Here is a 21,204-nt window from a genome sequence, read left to right as displayed (position 1 = left end):
GTCATACTGCACCTTCTATTATAGCCTCTTGTAAACCTGGAGAATGCAGATGTTTTCATTATTTGCTTTAAAGACTAGTCGTCTACATTACCTCTATTAGAAATGCTTCATTTATGCCTTGATAGGCATTTCTCTACCAGATGAAAGAGTGTGTGTTGACATAGATGTAAAGTTTCATCTGCATAAATTTTCTTTCCCCTCTAGTTCATCATAAAGACTAGTGACTAAAATCTAAGGTGTAAATCCATTGTGAAGCAACCAACAACATTACCATATTACTCCTTTAAATTTTTACATGCCTTTTCACACATCTACAACTCTTTGGGATTGGTATTTGTAAAGGTCTACTGTAGAGTAATTTATATGATATACTGTGTCACTGAATACCAGTATACTATGGTAAATAAATGACTCTTTAAAATTACCTGTATAGCAAGCGCTCGAGCAACAAGACTTCTAAGATATTGTAAAGGATCTTCTGGACCTTCCCACTTGCTTTGCCATGTTATAGGACACTGAAATAAAAATATATTTACTGAAAGTATCCATTTCAAATCCATTATGTTTTAAACTAGCAATTTGAATGAAATTAAACAACCTGGAGATCAAATATAGCTACAAAGAAAAAAGGAAATACGAGTAATAAAATGACCAAAATATAGAACCACTAATAGAAAGGTCATGTTCCTGCTAATTCTTCTTGTGGCCCACACAGATACAGTGCTGATGGGGAACCTTCAAGAACCTCTGGTATTCAATAAGGAAACATCAGTTTTTTCCATGAACAATTCAAAAAGGCCTAAGCAGATTATTTCCTGAAAAGCCACAATGTCATCTTTCAAGAGCAGCCACAGCTCCCCACTCCTTTGCTGCTGCCTCCTCAGACTTGAACAGGCAGTTGTGTGGCTATGTGGCGGTGAAGAGAAGCTGGTACAATTCCTCTGCATGATTATTTTCTCATCACTTTACAGTTTTTGTAGAGCAAAACCTGAGAATAAAATCCTACAAGACCTCCCCATACAAATTTCTCACCGACTTCAAAATGAAAGGCTTAGAAGGTCCTCTGTTAGATTTCCTCCTTATAAAACAAGTGTAAAAACATTAATTTTACCTACTCCACAGGAACCTGTAAAGCACAGGGAAAGTGATTCTGCAAGATTCTCCTACTTAAGAGAAAGAGAACTGATGTAAATCATTACCTGTAGAATACTGCACAATATTGAAGATGCTGAATAGAATAAACAGCTTATCCTTTTAATATTTACTGCTGCATTTTCAAGGAGGTTCAGGTTTTCACAGCACATACACTGAACAGATTTTCAAAATCTGATTACGTAAGTTTGTAAGAGAAGGTATCTTTCAAAGTAAATACTCCATGTGTACCTTTTATAGATAAAAACTAGAACATAACTAGGTCTGAGGACACTAATTAAGAATGAATCGAATAAATTAGAACACATTCAAGTCAACTAATAAAGCACAGTTAACTGCACATTTTTTTTCGTAATTATGGTTTTTTGAAACTTTTTTTTATTTTAAACTCTTAACCTTGCATTTTTGCAGACCTCTTTGCTAGATATGCATTTACAGACAGCTCACCAATCTATCATTTAGAAGGTATTCACCTAACATTGCTAATATATCACTCTAAATTACTCTAAGTTTAAAGAAATAGCTTAGCTAATTGTTATTATGTAAGCATATTTCAGATGTATACTTCTGCTCGTTTTGGCTGGGGTAGAGTTAATTTTCTTCACAGTGGCTTCTATGGGGCTAATATATCAATTTTACACAAATAAAGCACATTGCTGAAAACTTAGAAGTAGTACATTTCCTCATTTTTTATTTCTATTAATCTAGCAGTTTCTTCAGGTGCTATAATCTTAACAGAACTACAATCTTGGTGCTTTTAAAATACACGTTTTTAAAAACAGTCTTGTTACATAACACATGAAAACACTAAACTAAATAAGAACAGTGCATAGAAAATCCATGAAACAAATCATTTTAGGATGATAAATATAGTGAGGTTTAGCTGTCTTGAGGTTTAGCTGCCATGCCAAGAATGTGTCATTAGCCTGTCTGGAAGGCTGCTGAAAAGATTGCTGTACAGTCACAATCCAGTCAAGTGATCTGTGTCAAGGTAAGTGGGTAAGTAAGCAGATGAAATGACAGAACCACTTCACTGAATACATCATGAAGCACTGAACTGATGTTTGTAAGAGGTAAAAATGCACAGAATTTTTAACTACATTTTTGTGACAGTGATCAGTTTCACAGCTCCTGCTGCTTCCAATTTGAGTGCATCTTAAGCACACAAGCAAGTCATTCTCTCTTGCTCAGTAACAAGAAATATAACTGTAAGTACTAAAGAATGACCATTACACGTATCATTTACATTCGCTATGACTTGTACATAGTACCAATTTCTACCACACAGTCAAAACATGTTTAAAAAGGAAATGAGATTGCTAACATGAAAACATTAATTTATTCTAATTTTACCGCAATTTTGCTAACAAATGCTGTCTTGTGAATCTAAAAAGACAACAAATTTAATAATTGTTTTCATAGAATAATAAATGCATAAAAATCTTTTTAACAGTACTTGTTCTTCCAATGAAGATAAGCAAGATATAAATAGGAATTACCATTCACCGCAGAACAAATCTCAATATCTATGCATTAGTGTCGGCAGAATTTCTCAATTGCTTCAGGTGAAACAAAACCAGAGTTTCAGGTCAAATCCATGTTTGACTATCTTTGTAATCCAATTATCTGGCTATTAATGATGGAGTATGTAAATTTGCAGTCACTAATTGTACCAGTTTATAAATATGCCCAGTTTGATGCCAAAAAAGATGGAGAGAGTACATGTGCAAATTCCGATTGCTTTTCTCATCTTATCAAGAATATAGGGTGAGATGATAGGTTGGTATGACAGGTACAGCTTGTCTGGTGTGATAGGGCAATACTCCACACTGAATAAATGCAGAGAGCGAATTGTGATTATAACTTAAATTTTAAGAAAATGTGAAAAACTAAGTAAAGGGTCAGATTTACATGTTCTACTGGCTAATATATTTGACTTATCAAACATGACTTCGTATTTGAAATTGAAATAGCATTCCACAACTTCTAACCTTATTGGAATTGTCTTTAAGAGAAAACTTGATAAAAGGACAATATATTCAGAAACTTCTGCAAGTACGTGAAGCCGTACTTTTTTGAAAAATTTTCCAGAAAAATCCTGATTCTGTTCAAGACTTACTATCAATAAAAGAACTCAATTTTAGAGTCTTTATCAATAAAAGAGTTTAGAACAAATGGTGACATGAAAATGTGTATCAGAATTTGTTCAGTTTCCTTGGTTTTTTATATCGCGCATTATAATGTATACAAAATTACAAAATTACCTTCTGGTTTAGCAGAGCACTTGCTAGTCTTTGTACTTCAGAACTCAGTAATGAGGTACCTCTGATGACTTTACTTAAAGAAGCAAGAGACTGATGGACACTTTGCACAAGGCGAATTGCACTGAATTGTTCCAGAGTAATGAAGGATAAGACTGGAGATCCTTGTTGCTCTGCAGGAGGAGACACCTTCTGATGGATCAGGTTAGAATTCTAAAAAAGAATATGTGATATCCAGTTAATAAACTCAGGGAAACTATAGCGTTATACAACATATTATTTGTTCCATTTGTATTACTTCATATGACCTTGTTAGCTTTGAATTAATACTGAATATCATCCTTTTTCTGACACTGGATTAAAACTATAGTGATACATTTCTGAAATGTTCAATAAAGACATCACTCTTCTGAGACAACTCTGTCTACCCAGTTCCTTCAAAAGTACTTGAATTTCTGAAAAATCTTTACTTAGCTAAATCACTGCTTTTAGTATTTGTGTTAATGTGTCAATATAAAAAGCAGTGCTCTACTCAGCATAACCAGATTTTATTGGGTACTATAAACTATGCTGCCAGATATAGTTCTTGCTTTGGTAAGACTAGTTCAACATGGAAGCAAATTAAATAGAATAATAAATACAAACTAAGTATAATATTATGTGTAAATCTTGGGTAACAGACTCTGAGAGGTAGTGCTGCTCTCACATTGCCATTTTCACTACTTACTTCCCCCTTCCATTACAGCCACTGAAAACCCAAATTTATTCAATAATTTTAAGAGATGGTATTATTTTGCAAATCTTAATTCATATGCAGCTTATTACATAAATATATTTTAGCAGGTGTTCAGAAACTGCCAACCTGACATGTGACAAGTGGTTGCAATGAATTCCAGTTATAGAATTAAAAACTTTATTGGAAAATTCTACATGGCACAAATGCAAAAAGAAATCCCTCATCTTTGAGGAAAAAATTTTTTGCTATTTCAATTTGTAGTAGTTTATTACAGGTAAAATTTGATTTTACTTTCTCTGAAATATCTCTTCTTAAAATAACAAGTAGTTTTGACTATTTTTCAGATTAAATAAACTTCTGAATTGTCACATGGCGTCCTGCTTTCCAGAACACACAGGATATCTACCTCTATTATCTTTCCCAGGCACCGTACATTTGTCAGAACTTTCATATTTTTCATTTCAAGCTCATACTGCACTAAACTACCAAGCTAAAATATGAGAAAAGCTAAGTGAAAGATGAGTACTTTGGTTTATGGTTGACAAAGAAATGAAGGATAAAGTCTTCCTTCCCACATTGTTAAAAAGGTATACCACAAAATTACTTACTGTTCAAACTATAAGAAGCATACAGTATTTAGAATTGTTATGATTTGTGTTTTTATTTTGCATGCATTCTAAAATCAGAGTACCAGTTTCACTTCAGTTTTTCTGAGACCATAGTTTGCTGAGTATATGTAAATTGTAACGTAAAACTTGCATAAACCAGTTGATAGTTTCTTATTGAGGTATTTAATTGCATAAAATAAAGAAAGAACAAAGACATTGCAACTTGCAAGCTTTGCTCAATCTTTCACATATACTCAATTCACAACAAATTTACTGAAAGAGAAGGCCTCTAAGTTCCTCAAAACTGTCCTTTACATAACAGTCTCCTATAAATCATATATTCATTTCATCACTTTTTCCAATGCTCTCCCCGGAGAATTTGATAAAACAACCCATCTGTCATTTTTATAGGAAAATTAAACATGAATGCCAATATCAGCTTATACATTTAATGTCTTATTACATTCCCTTAAAATCCATTACATATATAACTCAAATCAGCCTTTAAAATATCTTCATGACCTGCTCGAGAACTAAGATGAAGAACTACTGAAATACTTAGTGATTTTCCTAATCATAAGAAATTGAAGATAGATTCTAATCTTTAATATTAAATACTATGTTACCAAAATTAAATCAGATGTATTTTGAGACTTTGATCAGTTTCCCTTTCAGTTCTGTAAGTGTTGCTTTCTTAGTACAATGTAAGACTTCATAGTCTCACCTAAGCTGTTCCAGAGCTTTACCTTCTTAAACTCAAGCTTTTTCAAACTCCAGTATTTTCTGAAAACTGCCCCCAAAGAAATGTAACAAATATAATGAAAGTCATATACCTCCACTAGTTCTGCATTTGATTCAAAACTCAGTGTTAGTGGTGGTGGTGGGTTTTAGAAAACTCCATTAGCCTTTTGATGTATCTATTCTACCTCCTCCTTCAAGTCTCTCTGCCTATTCTTTGAGATATTAGTTGTTCACTGCTTTTTAGACAAACTTTTAATTGCTGAAAATATAGAAAAGAATGACCCAATATTTCTGTTTCACTGATTTTCCTTTGTGCAAAAAAATCGTTCTTTTATTAAAGCTGAGATACCTAATGAGGTACCACGTTGTGATTCTTGGGGCTGTCCTGTACAGGGCCAGGAGTTGGACTTTGATGATCCTAGTGGCTCCATTCCAATTCAGGATATTTTCTATGCTTCTATAATGGTTTAGTTAAAAGAGCAACAACTCATTATATTTCAAAACTACTTTTGCAATTTTCTTGCAGCATTATGCAACTTTATGAAAGTAATTAGTTACAATTTACAAACACAATAAAAGACACAAAACACATGACAGCTTATGTTCATACATTCAGCAAACAGTTTTGAAGCAGTTGCTGCTGAATTTTTATTATGTGTGGGCCTCTTTTCATAGAGCTGCTAAAGAGTTTTTCTGAAACAAGGAAAAAATGTGACCATCTCACAACAAAAATATAGCACTGATTCCTCTCCTCATGAGAAAGCCATTTGGATACAATGAAACACACAATCCAGTTGCATCCTGATACTCTTGTACTTCTCTGACAAGTAGTATGTTATGGGCAATGCCTGAGTTCCACTGGACACTAATTTCCAACTGATCCCGTTATGTGACAATGAGGGATTATATAGTGCTTATATAGGTCCTAATTGACACCCTGTCATGGCAGAAGACTATGTGGGATAAGAATGGACACCAGGACAGAGACTGGTTGAATTAACTCTCATGGTCCAGCCACTGACAACAGTCTGTAGTGGGCCACTCTTCCACATTCAGGAAGGGTTTTTAAAATTTGTGTAACATTTGACAACTCGTTCAGTGAAGACTTTATTTTATAGAGTAAAAGTCTTTCATACAAACTTAGAGTTAGCATCTGAGCGTGTGGGTTTTTTTTTTTTTAATTTAATGGCAGGTTTATGAGAGTTTAATTAATTTGATTACTGTTAAGCTGTTATTAAATCATGCTGAAAAAGACTGCAGAAGCAGTTTTAGGACAGTATTCATTACAAGGGTGCTTTCAAATGGCAAGAATTAAAAAGTATGTTTTCAAATTAAGCTAATATAGATGAAAATGTCAAGACATTCTGTATTAGTTCAGAAGAGCTACATAAAAAGAGAAGTTTGCTTGTGTAATTTCAACATAGGATCACACTGATTTGAAGCAGATTGATAGATGACTACTTCCTCATATAATTTGTGGTCGTCCTCTCCGTACCTTGATACTTCTGTCTCAAAAGTCTTCTCACCAATAAGGCCAGTCTGTTGTCCCCTCTAGTCAGGTGGAACCTTTCTCTTTCCAGCAGGTTATCATCAATCCTTAAAGTGTCCCCCATAGTTATAAACACCAAACCCCTGTTGCTGACACCAGTCGTGCAACCACTTGTAGGATCTGTCCACTCCTCCTCATGTCCTCCACCTTCACGGTAAGGATCAAGAAGGAACATTTAGGGCCCCCTGCCCTTAACCACCATCCCCAGACCCATGTAGTCATGCTTCATATGCTCCATGCTACCCCTGGCAGCATGACAGGGGGCTATGTAGAAAAGTATCAAGGGGTGATAGTCTGAGTGCCAGACGAACCTCGGCAGTCCTTCCACAATGTCCGAAATCCGAGCCCCTGAAAGGCAGCAAAACTCCCTAGACAACAGATGAGGTCAGAAAATGGGAGCAATCCTCTTCCCAGCTACAGGGAGTTGCTCACTACTATTCCCTTCCATTTCCTCCTGGTACTTCCATGTGGATCAGGTTTAGTCGGCTTGGGAGTTTCATTGAGAGTGCACAGATAAAAATATGTCCATAGATTGTGGTTTTTTTGCACGAAGGAAAATCAGTGAAACAGAAATATTGGGTCATTCTTTTCTGTATTTTCAGCAATTAAAAGTTTGTGTAAAAAGTAGTGAAAGACTAATATCTCAAAGAATGTACACATTCCAGTGTACATTCTATAGGACATATCTATGCCAAGTGTAAATTTTGTTATGCTTCAGAACTATCAGCACAGAGGTGTACAACAACTATTTTCAAGGTATTTGTAGGATAATCCTTTTTGAATTAATCCTTGATTTACATACTCAGTATGGGAACAAAAACGTTTAAAAACATACTTAATCTTTGTCTACATATTAACATGCTTTTTTGCCTCTGGAATAAAAAGTAGATGATTTTTTAAAAAGAGCTTTGAATCTATAAATAGATTAATTCCAAAATTGAAGGGAAAAAAAATTTTTACACACTTCTAGAATAGTTTTTGTGATTCTACTTCTTCATACCTGGGAAATAATTTTAGCTCATTCTCTGTGCCCATTCATGCATAAATAATATAATTTATGGTTGTTAACTTAAGCAGCAATTTAACTATCTTCATTTCAATTTCCAGGTCTCTAAAACTTCTGAAAACAAACATGGTGCCTTCATTAAGAAATCAGTGTAGAATGAGAATTTAGAACTGTAAACAATGTCTGTGGAAATATTAAAGTTGCCTAGACCTTTTCAAAGCTTAAAGCAATTACTGGTTGAACAGACTATGAAAACTAATTTTAATAAAGAACATTGTTATTTAAATTTTTTTAAACACTCGAGCAAATGTCCCCCCCAAAAAAAACCCTACACAAGGTCAGAAACTCTCCTATTCTAAAAGGACCCTTAAAAGATTAGATTCATTACCTCCTAATAGCATAAAAATATTCAGAAATCAAAGAAACTTCAAGATAATACAGAATCATGGAATGTTTTGGGTTGGAAGGGACCTTAAAGATCATCAAGTTCCAACCCTCATGCCACAGGCAGGGACACCTTCCACTAGACCAGGTTGCTCAAAGCCCCATTCAACCTGACCTTGAACACTTCCAGGGATGGAGCACCCACAACTTCTCTAGGCAACCTGTGTCTTACCACCCTCACAGTAAAGACTTTCTTCCTAATATTCAATCTAAACCTACTTTGTTTCAGTTTGAAGCCATTCCCCCTTGCCCTGTGTTTTGCCAATCTGTTTTGCCTCCCTCCCCCAGTAACGAGGATGGATTTAAGGAACACAGACACCAACTTTAAAGAATAAGTGCATAAGTTTACTATAGTGCAAGAAAGTAAAGAATTACAAAAGAAGCAGTGGTTTATGAAAGGATACACTTAGCAATGTATCTAATCATTACTACAAAAAAAGTCTTATAGTGATTAAGAGACAGACACATCACCAGTTACCCTAAATATATTACCATCATCATCATCCAGACTGCACTTCAGTTGGAAAGTCCCCCATCACAGTTAAGGTCTGGAAAACCTCTTCCCAGTAAATGGGAAATCCTACACAGTGTGTCCACCCGCAGGTGAGGCCTCCATCTTCATTGCGAGAGGATCCATCTTATACAATGTTAAACAAACCAGCTTACATTACTCAATTCGTGTGGCAAAACTATCTGGCTTTCTTCCTCCACTAGTATTCCCCTTAGGCCTAGCCAAGGCCCAAAGGGAGACCGAGGGAGTCGATTTGGACCATCTACTATCAAATGCTCTATGGCCTTGACTAGTCACTAAACACAGAACTTATGGCTACATTAATATCTCAAATATGAACCACCTGTGACTATGTGAGACCTACGGTTTTTCATGGCCATGGCTGGAAAGAAAAGGCATATTTATAACACATTCAAGCCTTACTAATTATTAATAATATACTGTGTTAACAAGCACAAATGCATATTCTTAAAGCATTATTAAGGATTATATAGCATCTCAGTTAATAAGCAGATATACATCTAAATACAATACTAGGATGGAGAGTTCAGCTTATAGGTCAACTTTGGCTCAGGGCCGGTTCTTCAGGCCCGAGCATTATCTCCTGTCACTACATGTCCTTGTAAAATGTCCCTCTCCAGCTCTCATACTGGAAGGCACTATAAGGTCTCCCCAAAGCCTTCGCTTCTGCAGGCTAACAACCCCAACTCTCTCAGCTTGTCTTCACAGGAGAGGAGCCTAGGAAACAATATACAAAATTTTTGTACCCAATGATTCTGTAAAAAAAACAAATTGCTTTTGCTAGGAATAGGTCATGCTAACTAGGTCTTACACTTACCACGCAAGGCTCCAGTACTGACCTTCTAGACATGTTATTAAGTTGTTAGGAGAGCTTGCTGTTTGAAGTAGAATTTAGTACCAGGTGTTTGTTGTTATAATGTGAAGTTTTAGCATGGGATAGCAAAGGTCTTGAAAGGATGGGCATAGATTGAAAAGAGAGGCCCGAGAACTATGAACAACAGCTGATGGTCACATATTCATCATTGAGAAAGGGCAAAATTAAGAACTGGCAAGACTACTGTTGCTTTTAGACAAGAAGCAATTACACAACAAAGCAAAACAGACAACTGAATAAAGTTACCTGCTACAGCCTGAAAAATAACCCTATCTAAGTGTCATTCAGTCTGTAGGTCAGGAACTGAGGTGAAGTATTACAAAATCATGAGAGATCTCAGATTTGAGGGTAATGTTAGCGGTGAAAGAAGAGGCCTTTGTCAGGTCCAGCTTCCCTTGTCAAAGAGCTTTTGGGCAACTGATTACCTCCACATGGGTGACTAAGACTACCAAGGACCAGCCAGAAGCACCAACTATGTGGCTTCAGCTTCATGGTACTGCATACTCACAGCTAACTTATGACTCAAGTTTTAAGGAATAAGTACTTTGAATTTGCACTGATAATGATTAACAATTATAAAGAACTAGCCATTAGCACTGTGTGCTGATAATGATATTAATGTAGCGCAATTTATTTTGCTGTTTAAAACCGGCTTCATTTATCAGTTTTCCAAACACTACAACCAAAATCTCTAATTTTCTGATGGTGTATACATACATATATGCAATAGTTTCATCTGAGCTTTTGCAAAGAAGATTTGCAAACCTAAAAGTATGTTTAGTTAGTAAGAGATCATGAAAGGTGTCACATTGAAATATCCTTTTTCTTATAGGATCACAGACCATGTTCAGAGGCCACAGATTTCAACACTAACTTATTTAGTACCAAAGGACTATTTTGACAAAAACATGATGTATCATACACTTAGAATGGATTAAATGAGAATTTAATGAGATATTTCACAATGTAATGGCAAATTCTAATGTGCACCTCATGCCACTTCTTTGTATGCGATTATTTGAGTAAGGGAAAGGTTTTTCTTATTACAGTGTTGTTGTGTACAAGACATAGTTTTAGGCCACGATGTCTGTGATCTATGTAGAAGGGATTTTAATGAACCTCAGTTTAAAGCTAATGCCATATTTCAAGACTATACAGGAAAAACTTCATTTATATTTAAAATCATTAAACATCGTCTTGTGTATATTAGAGAAATGAAAATAATAAATTAAAATCTAAAATACATTAGTATTTTTCTTGAAAACACATACAAGATGTTAGTCTCATGTCTTGAGTACGGTCTCACCTTCATATGGAGAAAAAAGTGATAGCCTGCTACATCACGTACAGACTTCATAGCTAATTACAAACACCTAATGTATTTTCCCCTGCAAATGCATTTAATTTACTTTTTTACTTCTAGTGTTTCAATATTTGAGATAGTTCCTTAGCATTTACTTTTTATGTAGTTACCAGGAAAAAAAGAAGAATAAGTTGTCATTTCAAATCAGGTACATTCCTACCTGATTAAGTTTCTTCCATAGGTTGAGAATAGGAGAAAGTTCTGTAGACCATATTTCTCTGTCAAATTTGGAGCCAGCAGTTACTGACCTGCTCAGGATCCGAAGCTGTGAAATTACCTGAGTGATGAGAGTACAAATGCAATCTTAAAGAAGGATAAACAAACTTCTTTCAGTACAAAAATGTGATACAATAGCAAATACTCTCCAATTTATCTTTGAACTATACTTTCCTGCATACTTAATTACTGATCATGGTCTGATCAAAACATAAACAATACCTATATTAAAGTAGAGAACACACTTGAGCCTCATTCATATTAAGCCACAAACAAAAAAAATCCATATTTTTCTTATTGCAGTAATTGACTTTGTTCAACTATAATTTAAAAACTGAGGTGTATAATTCATTAATTAGCCTCTTTTCCACAAAATTTAGAGTAAAAACTCAAGCTCTGCCTTAAACTAGGCTCCATCTGTAATTAAAAATTTAAAGGAAATAAAGAACCAGAATATGTTACTAAATACATACAGTAACTATCAGGCACCAAAACTCAAGATAATTATAGTCAATTCATTCTGATCTGACCTGGATCTTTTATTTAGATATTCATGCTACCTCAAACTACTTAAATGCATACTTATTAAAGAAAGAAAGCAAGCAATTAAAAGAATAACTGCAAAACTTCCAGAAAGAAGGGGAGCTTCCAGTTCTTTAAGTCCAACTGTGTTTCACTGTTAGCAACCCTGGTAAGTCCACACATAAACGGATAAAATATATGTATACACTTGTAAAGAAAGAACACTAAAATTAAAATTCTTCAGTGATGTTGATGTCGGTCCCTTAAACTGCATATAAATCCCCTGGTATTTTAAGGCATATTAGCTAAATTTTAGTTACTTTTCACAGTGTATTTTCTTAAAGACATGTTGCAAAACAACTTATTCTCTCCTCTTTTGCTTGACAATAAAGAATGAAGTTTGATAATAAAAAATGTATAAAGGACTGGACTATTTAATTGTTACATAGAATGAGGGAGAAAGTCAAGTTGTTTCTGCTGGGTTTTGACTTATTTTCTGTTCTTGAAAGATGTGCAATGATGAAGTGTTTTCTTTTGTTTTTCATTTTCTTTCACTGAAACAAACAGCAGCTTCTTATTAATCAGTTTTGATAGGGACTATGAAGCACTACAAAATGACAGTAAAACCATTGTTTTAACATCTATAATAAGCACTTACTATGAGACTGTGGACTTCAAAATCCTGTGAGAAGACAGCAAGGCCAGTAGTAGAATCACAACCCCAGATCTCAGAAAAGAAGATTTTAGCTTAGTCAGAGACCTATTTAGCAGGACCCAGCTGGCAAATGTTTTGGAGGGCAAAGCAGGGCCAGGAGAGTTTCAAGAAACTGTCAAGAAAAATTTCCTCAAAGCACAAGAACAGTCCATTCTGATGCACAGGAAACAAGCATGATAAGCAATCATGGCAGAAAATCAACATGGATGTAAAACAAGTTTCTGATCTCAAATCACAGAATATCCTGAGTTGGAAGGAACCCATTAGGATCATTGAAGTTCAGCTCCTGACCTTGTATAGGATAGCCACAAGAATCACACTGTGTGCTTGAGAACTCTGTCCAAACATTTCTTGAACTCTGTCAGGCTTGGTGCTGTGACCACTTCCCTGGTGAGCCTGTTCCAGTGCCCACTCACACTTCGGGTGAAGAACCTTTCCCTAAATCCCACCTGAATCTCCTCTGACTCAGTTTAATGACATTCCCTTGGGTCCTGTCACTGGCCATTAGAGAGATCAGTGCCTGCCCCTCCATTTTCTCTTCTAAGAAACCTGTAGACAGCTATGAGGTCTCCCACAGAAGATGGGAGCAGGGATGCAGTAGCCAGCAGGGATATAAAGGCATTGCTCAGTTGTGTTAGGGTCGAGTGAGGAAAGCCAAATCTCATCTGGGATTGAAAACAGCAGTGGATGCAAAGGCTTAAATGGGTTTCTGGCAAGTATTCTGATAGTTGAAAAAAAATGTGATCTACTGCTCTTTATAGCTTCTGTTATGTAAAATAACATTTCATCCTCTCATTCTCATAACTTAATATTAAATTTTAATAATACTTTGTGTGCTCCAGCTATTGTGTATATCAAAAAAGATTCTTGTTTAATTTCAAAAAAAAGTTATTTTCTCTGATGAATGTTTTGATCATAGTATCTTTATCATTACTGTTATTCTTCCTTGTTTTCATTCTGCACATATGCAAATGTTCTGACAAGCAATACAGATAATAAGCACATATTTGTGCCTTCCAGATACCATTCTTTTAGCTACAGCTTTGACTTTTGTTTTTGGATAGTTGCCTGCCATCATTTGCTAAGCAATAAAACATTTATATCAAATATACTTTTACTGGTAATTCAGTGTGCAATATTTCATATAAACTTGCATATAATGCATGCTATAAAGCTCACAAAAGTTTATATGATTGCTTTTTGAATACGGGAAATTGAAAATATTAACTCTGGTATCCATTTTTTTAAGTGCCTTTAGAGGTATAAACACGTATCTCCAGATCGCTGAAATGAATTTGCAAAATAGTGACTGCAAGATCAAGTAATTAAAATATTTTTCTAACTATAGTGTATGGGGGTTAGCTGTCTCTTTCTAGTTATCTAATTGCAGAATTTGTCAATATAATTTAAATAGGAAATATACTATCGAACCTTTATTTTAATCTTTTTCTTCACTGCACCTATATCTGTTTCTGCTTTGTATATTTTATCAAAGTAGTTAAAAAATATTGGGATATCATTCTCAAAATGACACACTTAAAGTAAAAGTACTGAATCAAAAGAAATCAAGTTTTAACTCTTGATCACATGCTGTGATCTTCATCAAATGTCCATGAAAACTCTTTAACATTCTCCAGTTAATTCCATTTCTTCTCTCAGGTACAGCAGGTATGATGGTAGCATAATTTACTACTAAAGTTTCCATGACAGCAAACTATTTCCAATTCACTGTAATCTTTTTTTTCTTTAATGGGTTAGGCTGAAACTCTGTGTACTGGTGGCTCCTTCAGCCCAAGTATTTTTTGCAAATTGTAGCCTAGAGCAGTCATTCACCTTCAAGAAACAGATGAAAATACATTTGATTTGTGTCAAAATACTCAGATTCACCTCACCTTTAAACTGCTTCAGCACCCCAAACTTTTGCTAAGGGACTGAAACTTTGATGGACACTTTTTTTGTGCACCATTTTTTACATCCATGAAATCAGTTCAAATTTAGGGAAGAATTAGAGATTGTAAAATAGTAATTCATATTAATGCCTATCTATGGTTAAAAGTTTGATTTTAGAACTTGAATTGATTAAGTATTTAATTCTCACAAAACCCAATATTGTATTGGCCAGTCTGTGCTACTTCAAGTCAGCTAAAGCCTGAGAAAATGTTTACTCAGTACTCTCAAATCAGTCTCTTTCTGAATGCTATGCAAATGAAAGAGGATTTTTTTTTTTTAATAGGATCATAAAACAATTCAGATTGGAAAGAACCCCGGAAGAGGGTCTAACCTCCTGCTTGAAGTATGATGAGTTCTGAGGTCAGATCAGGTTGCTCAGGACTTTATCTGTCCTGGTCTTGGAAAAGTCTAAAGTCCGGAGACTGAACAACCTCCCTGGATGACCTGTTCCACTGCTTTACTGCCATAGTGCTGAAAAGGTTTCCCTTAATACCCAATCTGTACCTTTCTTGTTTCAGTTTATGTCCCGTAAAAACAAGAGAGTCACATGCATGGGTCGGGACAAAGAATGTTTTAAGATTGGGAAGGACCTAAATAAAACCAGGAGTGGGATATCTATCCCTATAAGAATTACCAGGTGTATCACAGAAGTGTCCAAGGTATGGTGGTATGTTTGCGGTTGCTCCACACAACTGTTTTCACCTCCAGGCAAGAGAAACAAGTTTGGAGTTGAATGAAGGAAAATTGGATTTAAAAGAAAGAGGAGTATCAGGAATACATTCCTGAGGGCCTTATGAGAAACAGAAATGGCTCTATAAGGCAACAGGACAGGAATGAAAACACTGGATGAGTACCTATAAGGAGACCTTCATTCAGATGACAAAGGAAATATGATTAGGAATGTGTATTTAAGAAGACAAAATAATTCTTGAGTTGAGAGAGGGCACACAGTCACATCAGACAAGCACAAATTCACCCCACCTACCCTTAGGAACTCAAAGCTTACTTAAAACTTACACAAATTACAAATATTACCACCTTAGTCTCCTATGTAAGTGGGTTAACTTGTCATTTGGAAGACCCTCGTATTGAGCACATAGGAAAACTAAGTTTCTTACATAGGTACCTCAGGTCTATGTTGTGGAAATTATAATGAGGATTTTAATTTAATTTCCTTGAGAGCTAACTACAAAGCTTAAGAAGAATTCAGCTCCTCTCACTGTACTATATATACATTACCATCAAGTCAACCTATAATCAACTTCAAATACTTATTCTAGATTAAGCTTGCCTTAAATACAATGCTTCCATGACCACAAAGAGAGACTATAAGTGGCTATCACAGATGCACACATCTAGGTCTGTTGAATCATAGCCTTTGCACTCTAACCAGGTATGTACTTACAGTACTAAGTAAACTGAAAATTTAATCATAGGTGTATAATACAGGGTACTCAATACCTAGCCTTTGAATGCTCTCCTTTGTTATTGCAACATATTCTTTTAATATATTATAAACTAAAAGCACTTACATGATGTGCTAGTCCAGACCAAATACACATCTAAATATTCTGAATAATTATAAAAGTGTAAAAACCTACCATAATGCAAGAAAACAGTACCATCATAAAAAATATGAAAGGGATAGAAAGAAAGGTAATCAAAATATAAAATCAATCACCGATAATGTCTGTTTAAAGAGGGGTGAGAAGATTATTCAGAACCACAATTCTCTGTAGAAGTTGTCTGTTTTAAATAAGGTTAACTAATCATAACAGTATTTATATAAAAAAATTCAATAGAACAATTTATTTGTGAATAGTGCATCTAATACCTATGAACAGCATAGAGGAACTGCTTTCTTTGTGGAAAATTCAAACACTGCATGTTTTTTGAGTTGTCAGTGCAGAAAAATACAAATTGCATATATTAATAAAGGTGGGGCGGTCAAACTTAAAATGTCAATATTTATTTACCTAGTTATTAAGTTAGTTGTACATCTCAGCTTTTTTATCTATTGCATACTTCTGTGTTTTCTGTGGACATATGCTATGATATTGACCAACACATTACAGTAAACAGCACATGCATTTAGAAAAATTATGAAAGAGATTAAAGAGAACTGAAAGCTATAAAGACAATGATCAATGATCCCATGTAGCTTCATATGGAACTACTAGAAAGTCATGTTTGACCTGAAAATTAAAATAAAAATTAATGGAACAAATAAAAATGAGAAAATGCCATGATTTTAACTTCCTTCTCTGGAATTTAGATAATACAGATTTCTAGGAAGACAAAATCTATTTCTGTTCTTTACTCATGTACAAGATGAGGAAAAAGTCTTGCCTTCAGTCATTCATAGCTACTGCAAAACTGCTACTTCACAAACACAATAAACACGGGCTTATATCTGTATAAGATATAGTTAAGTTTTGTATTCATTTCAGAAGCAATATGCCCTACAAATCATGCGACAAAATCAAATTTTACACAAAGTATTACAATTTCAGAGAAAAGTCATACAGTCAAAAATATATTGCGAAATTCTATGTCAGTGAATGAAAATAAACACCAAAACACCTCAAATCAATAATTTCTGAACTAAATATGATTACTCTTCTAAGAACACAAAGCTAAAAAGATTTGCTAGTCAGGTAACTGGTATTTTTTTCAAGACTACAGAACAGATAAAATAGATTTTTATTGTACTAAAATCTAGCAAACGCCTAAGTAAATCTAAAGATGTCAAAGCAGATACTCTACTGCCATCTACCAGTTTTAGAAGGATGTAGTCTTAGCACAGAAACCACTTTTATGGTTCATTTCTCTGAATGACAATATATCCCTTTACAAAACCGTTCAAGGAGATATTTCTGGTTTTATAAGACTTTACAGCTCAAACTAAAATATGAAGCTATAACTTAATTACTCGGGTAAATATTGTTAAAATACTAACTCAGTGCACTACAACTATGTCTTCATTGTGTCATAAAGAGGGAACAGATTTCTTTCTGACATGCCTCCTTGCCTCCTGTCAGAACTACATGCTTCCATACTGTTTCTCAGTTTGGCTGCAGTTCCCACATAGCTGTTAAAGTAGCCTAAGATCGAGATGCCAATGAAACTTCTGACTTTCAGTCTCTCTGTGTCCCTTACCCTCTCTGCAAGAACAGGATCCATGGATGCTGTTGGGACAAAAGCACTTTAATGGCACTCATAAGCAAATCATTCCTACTGCATGTGGATGAGTAAGAGACAGTATAGGTCTACACTTGCTCTTTTGTTGTTCCTTCAAGGCCACCTCAAAGCTGCGCTTTCACTCAGTAAGGATCTGAAACAGGATTGGACTCTATACAGAGATAAATGCCTTCTCAATCAAAACACTAAGCAAATGAGGGGAAGATGTTGACACTAGCTGTATCTTCCTTTATACAGAAGAGGATCATACATCATATACATCTGACAACAGGAAGATTCTCCCTAGAGTAGGGGTTCCGAGGAGGAAGAAGATCAGCAGCCTACTGCAGATAGACAGCATGAGGCCAGTGCTGTCATAGCCAGTATTCCAGTTGAACCTTCTTCAAAAAAATAACTATGAGTTTTACTTCCTACAGATTCACAGGATACACATTACCTGAAGACTATGATGCTAAGAGGAAGGCAAAACAGGTAGTTGACCTTAACCAATTACATCCTGATAAAATTTAAGAAGACTGGAAGATTGCAGCCTGTTCTTAGAAAAAACTTCTCATATGCAGAGCACCAATATATTCTCATATACATAGTACGAATCCTGTGGGAATTAATAAGGCTACTTGAATCACTGCATTGATTCACTGCATTGGTAAAGATGTGGTTTTCACTAGAGCACAATTCTGTGACTTCCACTCCATGAATGGCACAGTACATTTTTTTCACGCATCACCACGGGTGTATACAAAATACTCCCCATATTTTAAAAATTCTTCTTAAGTACTCAGATCTCTCAATTGCAGGGTAATAAATACAGGCTGCCATTACTCACCAACTTCTGCTAGAAACTGTTAGTCATGTATTTGTGATGTGGCATGCACTTAGTAAATGTCAGTAACTATATGCTCTGGACAGCTGATACAAGGGTTATATAAATGCTAAATTATTTTAAGAAAATAGATTTATTTCTATAGATGTCAGAGGAACATAAGAAGTTAAAGAATAACATACATTGCATACTTTTCAATAATTATACTCATATTACTCCATGTGGTATGACTAGAATTATGGACGAGCAGTAAATATAAAATTTGTGTTCCAAGTTGTGTTGAGATAGATTTTGAAAGAGAAAATTTTAGTCTGACAAGCACACAAGATGCTGCAGCTATCATTATATTACAGTTGCACCCTGAAAAATAACCACATACCACAGCCCTCTTATTCTATACACAGTAGAAATACTGCAGTAAGATGTAGGTTCTGGTGGATATACTCACCCTAACTTTTCTTTATCTGACTTGGGTAGTAACAGTCATTGAGACTTGGTGTACAGTCTCAAGCATGATCCAGCAATTTAAGAGTTAGGGGTGTCCTTGTACACTTTCCCCTCTACACTTTCTCTACCTGCTCCTGTCAGTAGTAAGGTAAAAACGAGCACTGGAACTGTACTAGAACCATACATCTGACCACAGTTTTAGGAAGAAACAGCAGTTTTAATTGGACAACACACTTTTTGCCTGATTTTGTAAACCTGACATTGTTCAGATACCACAATTTTCTTAACTCATCCTGATATAATGTGTGAATATTATTTCTCTGCACTGAGTTTCTGCTAGAACAAACTTAAGTTTTCAAATGATTCAGCTGCCATTCATGATGAGTATGAAATGCCAGGGTATGAATACATGAATCACAGAATCACAGAATCACAGAACAGTTGTGGTTGAAAGGGACCTCTAGAAATCATCTAGTGCAATATCCCCACCAAAGCAAATTCACCCAGAGCAGGCTGCACAGGATCACCTCCAGGCCAGGTGATATTCAACCACAACCTCACTGGACAGCCAGTTCCAGTGCTCTGTCACCCTTACAGTTAGGAAGTTTTTCATGATATTCAGATGGAACTTCCTGGGATTCAGTTTGTGCCTGTTGCCCCTTGTCCTGTCGCTGGGCACCACCAAAGAGAGTCTGGACCCACCCTCTTGACACTTGTCCTTAAGGTATCTGTAAGCATTGATAAAATCCCTCTCAGTTGTCCTTTCTCCAGGCTAAGCATGCCCAGGTCTCACCGCCTTTCCTCATAAGAGGGATGCTCCAGTCCCCTAATCATCTTCTTAGTCCTCCACTTGACACTTTCCAGTAGTTCCTCATCTTTCTCGAACTGGGGAGCCTAGAATCGCACACAGGACTCCACACGTGGCCTCATCAGGACAGAGTAGAAGGGCAGGATCACCTCCCCCTCCCCCTGCTGGCAGTGCTCTTCCTAATGCACCCCTGGATACCATTGGCCTTCTCACCCACGAGGTCACACTGCTGGCTCATGGACAGCTTGTTGTCCACCAGGCCCCCAAGTCCTTCTCCACAGAGCTGCTTTTCAGGAGGTCAGCCTCCAGACCATACTGAGTCATGAGGTTATTCCTCCCCATGTGCAGGACCCTGCATTTGCCTTTGTTGAACTGAAACTCTCCAACCTGTAAAGGTCTCACTGAATGGCATCACAGCACTTTGAGATATCAGTCACTCCTCCCACACAAAAATAAGTATGAATATGGGTACAGATCATTTTTACACATTTTTAAACACTCTCTATAACACTTTGCATTGTAGTTCTGGAAACAAATTGAAATCTATAGCGGTGATCTACAAGACGAGATTTTTACTGTGTGAGAAATAAAACATACAAGCTTTATACTTCAACAAAGAACTACATCAACAAATTTTTCACAGGATTTATATATTGAAAGCTTGAATAAAATTCATGTCAGATCTGATAGCTTACAAAATTTTAAGTCAATTTAAGTTACCTTTTAGTCACAGAAACCCTTTTAATACCATTATTTTCAACTGTGTATCTTTATGTTTCAAAATGTATATGAAAAAGCTGCATTATTAATGATGACTACACTGAAGGAAATTTCTGAACTGCTCATTAACAGCCAACATTGCAAATTTAGGTAGAACTTATTTATACATATGCTGCAGATAGCCATGAGGTAAACTGCAGAGTTACAGTTTTGGACTTTAGGAAAGCAGACACTGGTTTACTGAGTATAAGGGAGAGGGAAAATTTGAGACTATTATATAGTGGACAGCACATTAATTTTGTTTGATTAAAAGGGGGAATAAAGGATTACTTTTGAGTGAGTTTCAGAACTAATCACCTCAGTTTTCAGAAAGACCAGCATTTTTAGCAGAATGATTGTTTGGGTAAGCATGGAGTGTCTTGAATTGAAAGACAGAGAAAAAAAAAGAAAAAAAAAGGGAACATACAAGAAGCAAAATCAAGGACAGAGAAAGAACTGCTTGGGCAATTCACAATGAAATTAGAAAAGCCTAGGCC

At 35.6% G+C, this 21,204-nt stretch overlaps 1 protein-coding gene across 1 annotated transcript in view; it reads right to left on the bottom strand.

Annotated features, from left to right (window-relative positions):
* Window positions 1-21,204, bottom strand: part of DYNC2H1 (dynein cytoplasmic 2 heavy chain 1) — a 157,511-nt gene that overhangs the window by 27,431 nt on the left and 108,876 nt on the right. The window contains exons 83-85 of the mRNA XM_018071346.3: window positions 11,427-11,543; window positions 3,417-3,626; window positions 426-515 (exon numbers count right to left, since the gene is read on the bottom strand). Coding sequence (XP_017926835.2) covers window positions 426-515; window positions 3,417-3,626; window positions 11,427-11,543 — 417 coding nt within the window. The remainder of the gene's footprint in view (window positions 1-425; window positions 516-3,416; window positions 3,627-11,426; window positions 11,544-21,204) is intronic.

The sequence above is a fragment of the Manacus vitellinus genome, unplaced genomic scaffold, assembly GCF_001715985.3.
Source record: "Manacus vitellinus isolate BGI_N305 unplaced genomic scaffold, ASM171598v3 scaffold_2_pilon, whole genome shotgun sequence".
NCBI lineage: Eukaryota > Metazoa > Chordata > Aves > Passeriformes > Pipridae > Manacus > Manacus vitellinus.
This window is presented reverse-complemented; position numbering and strand designations above follow the sequence as displayed.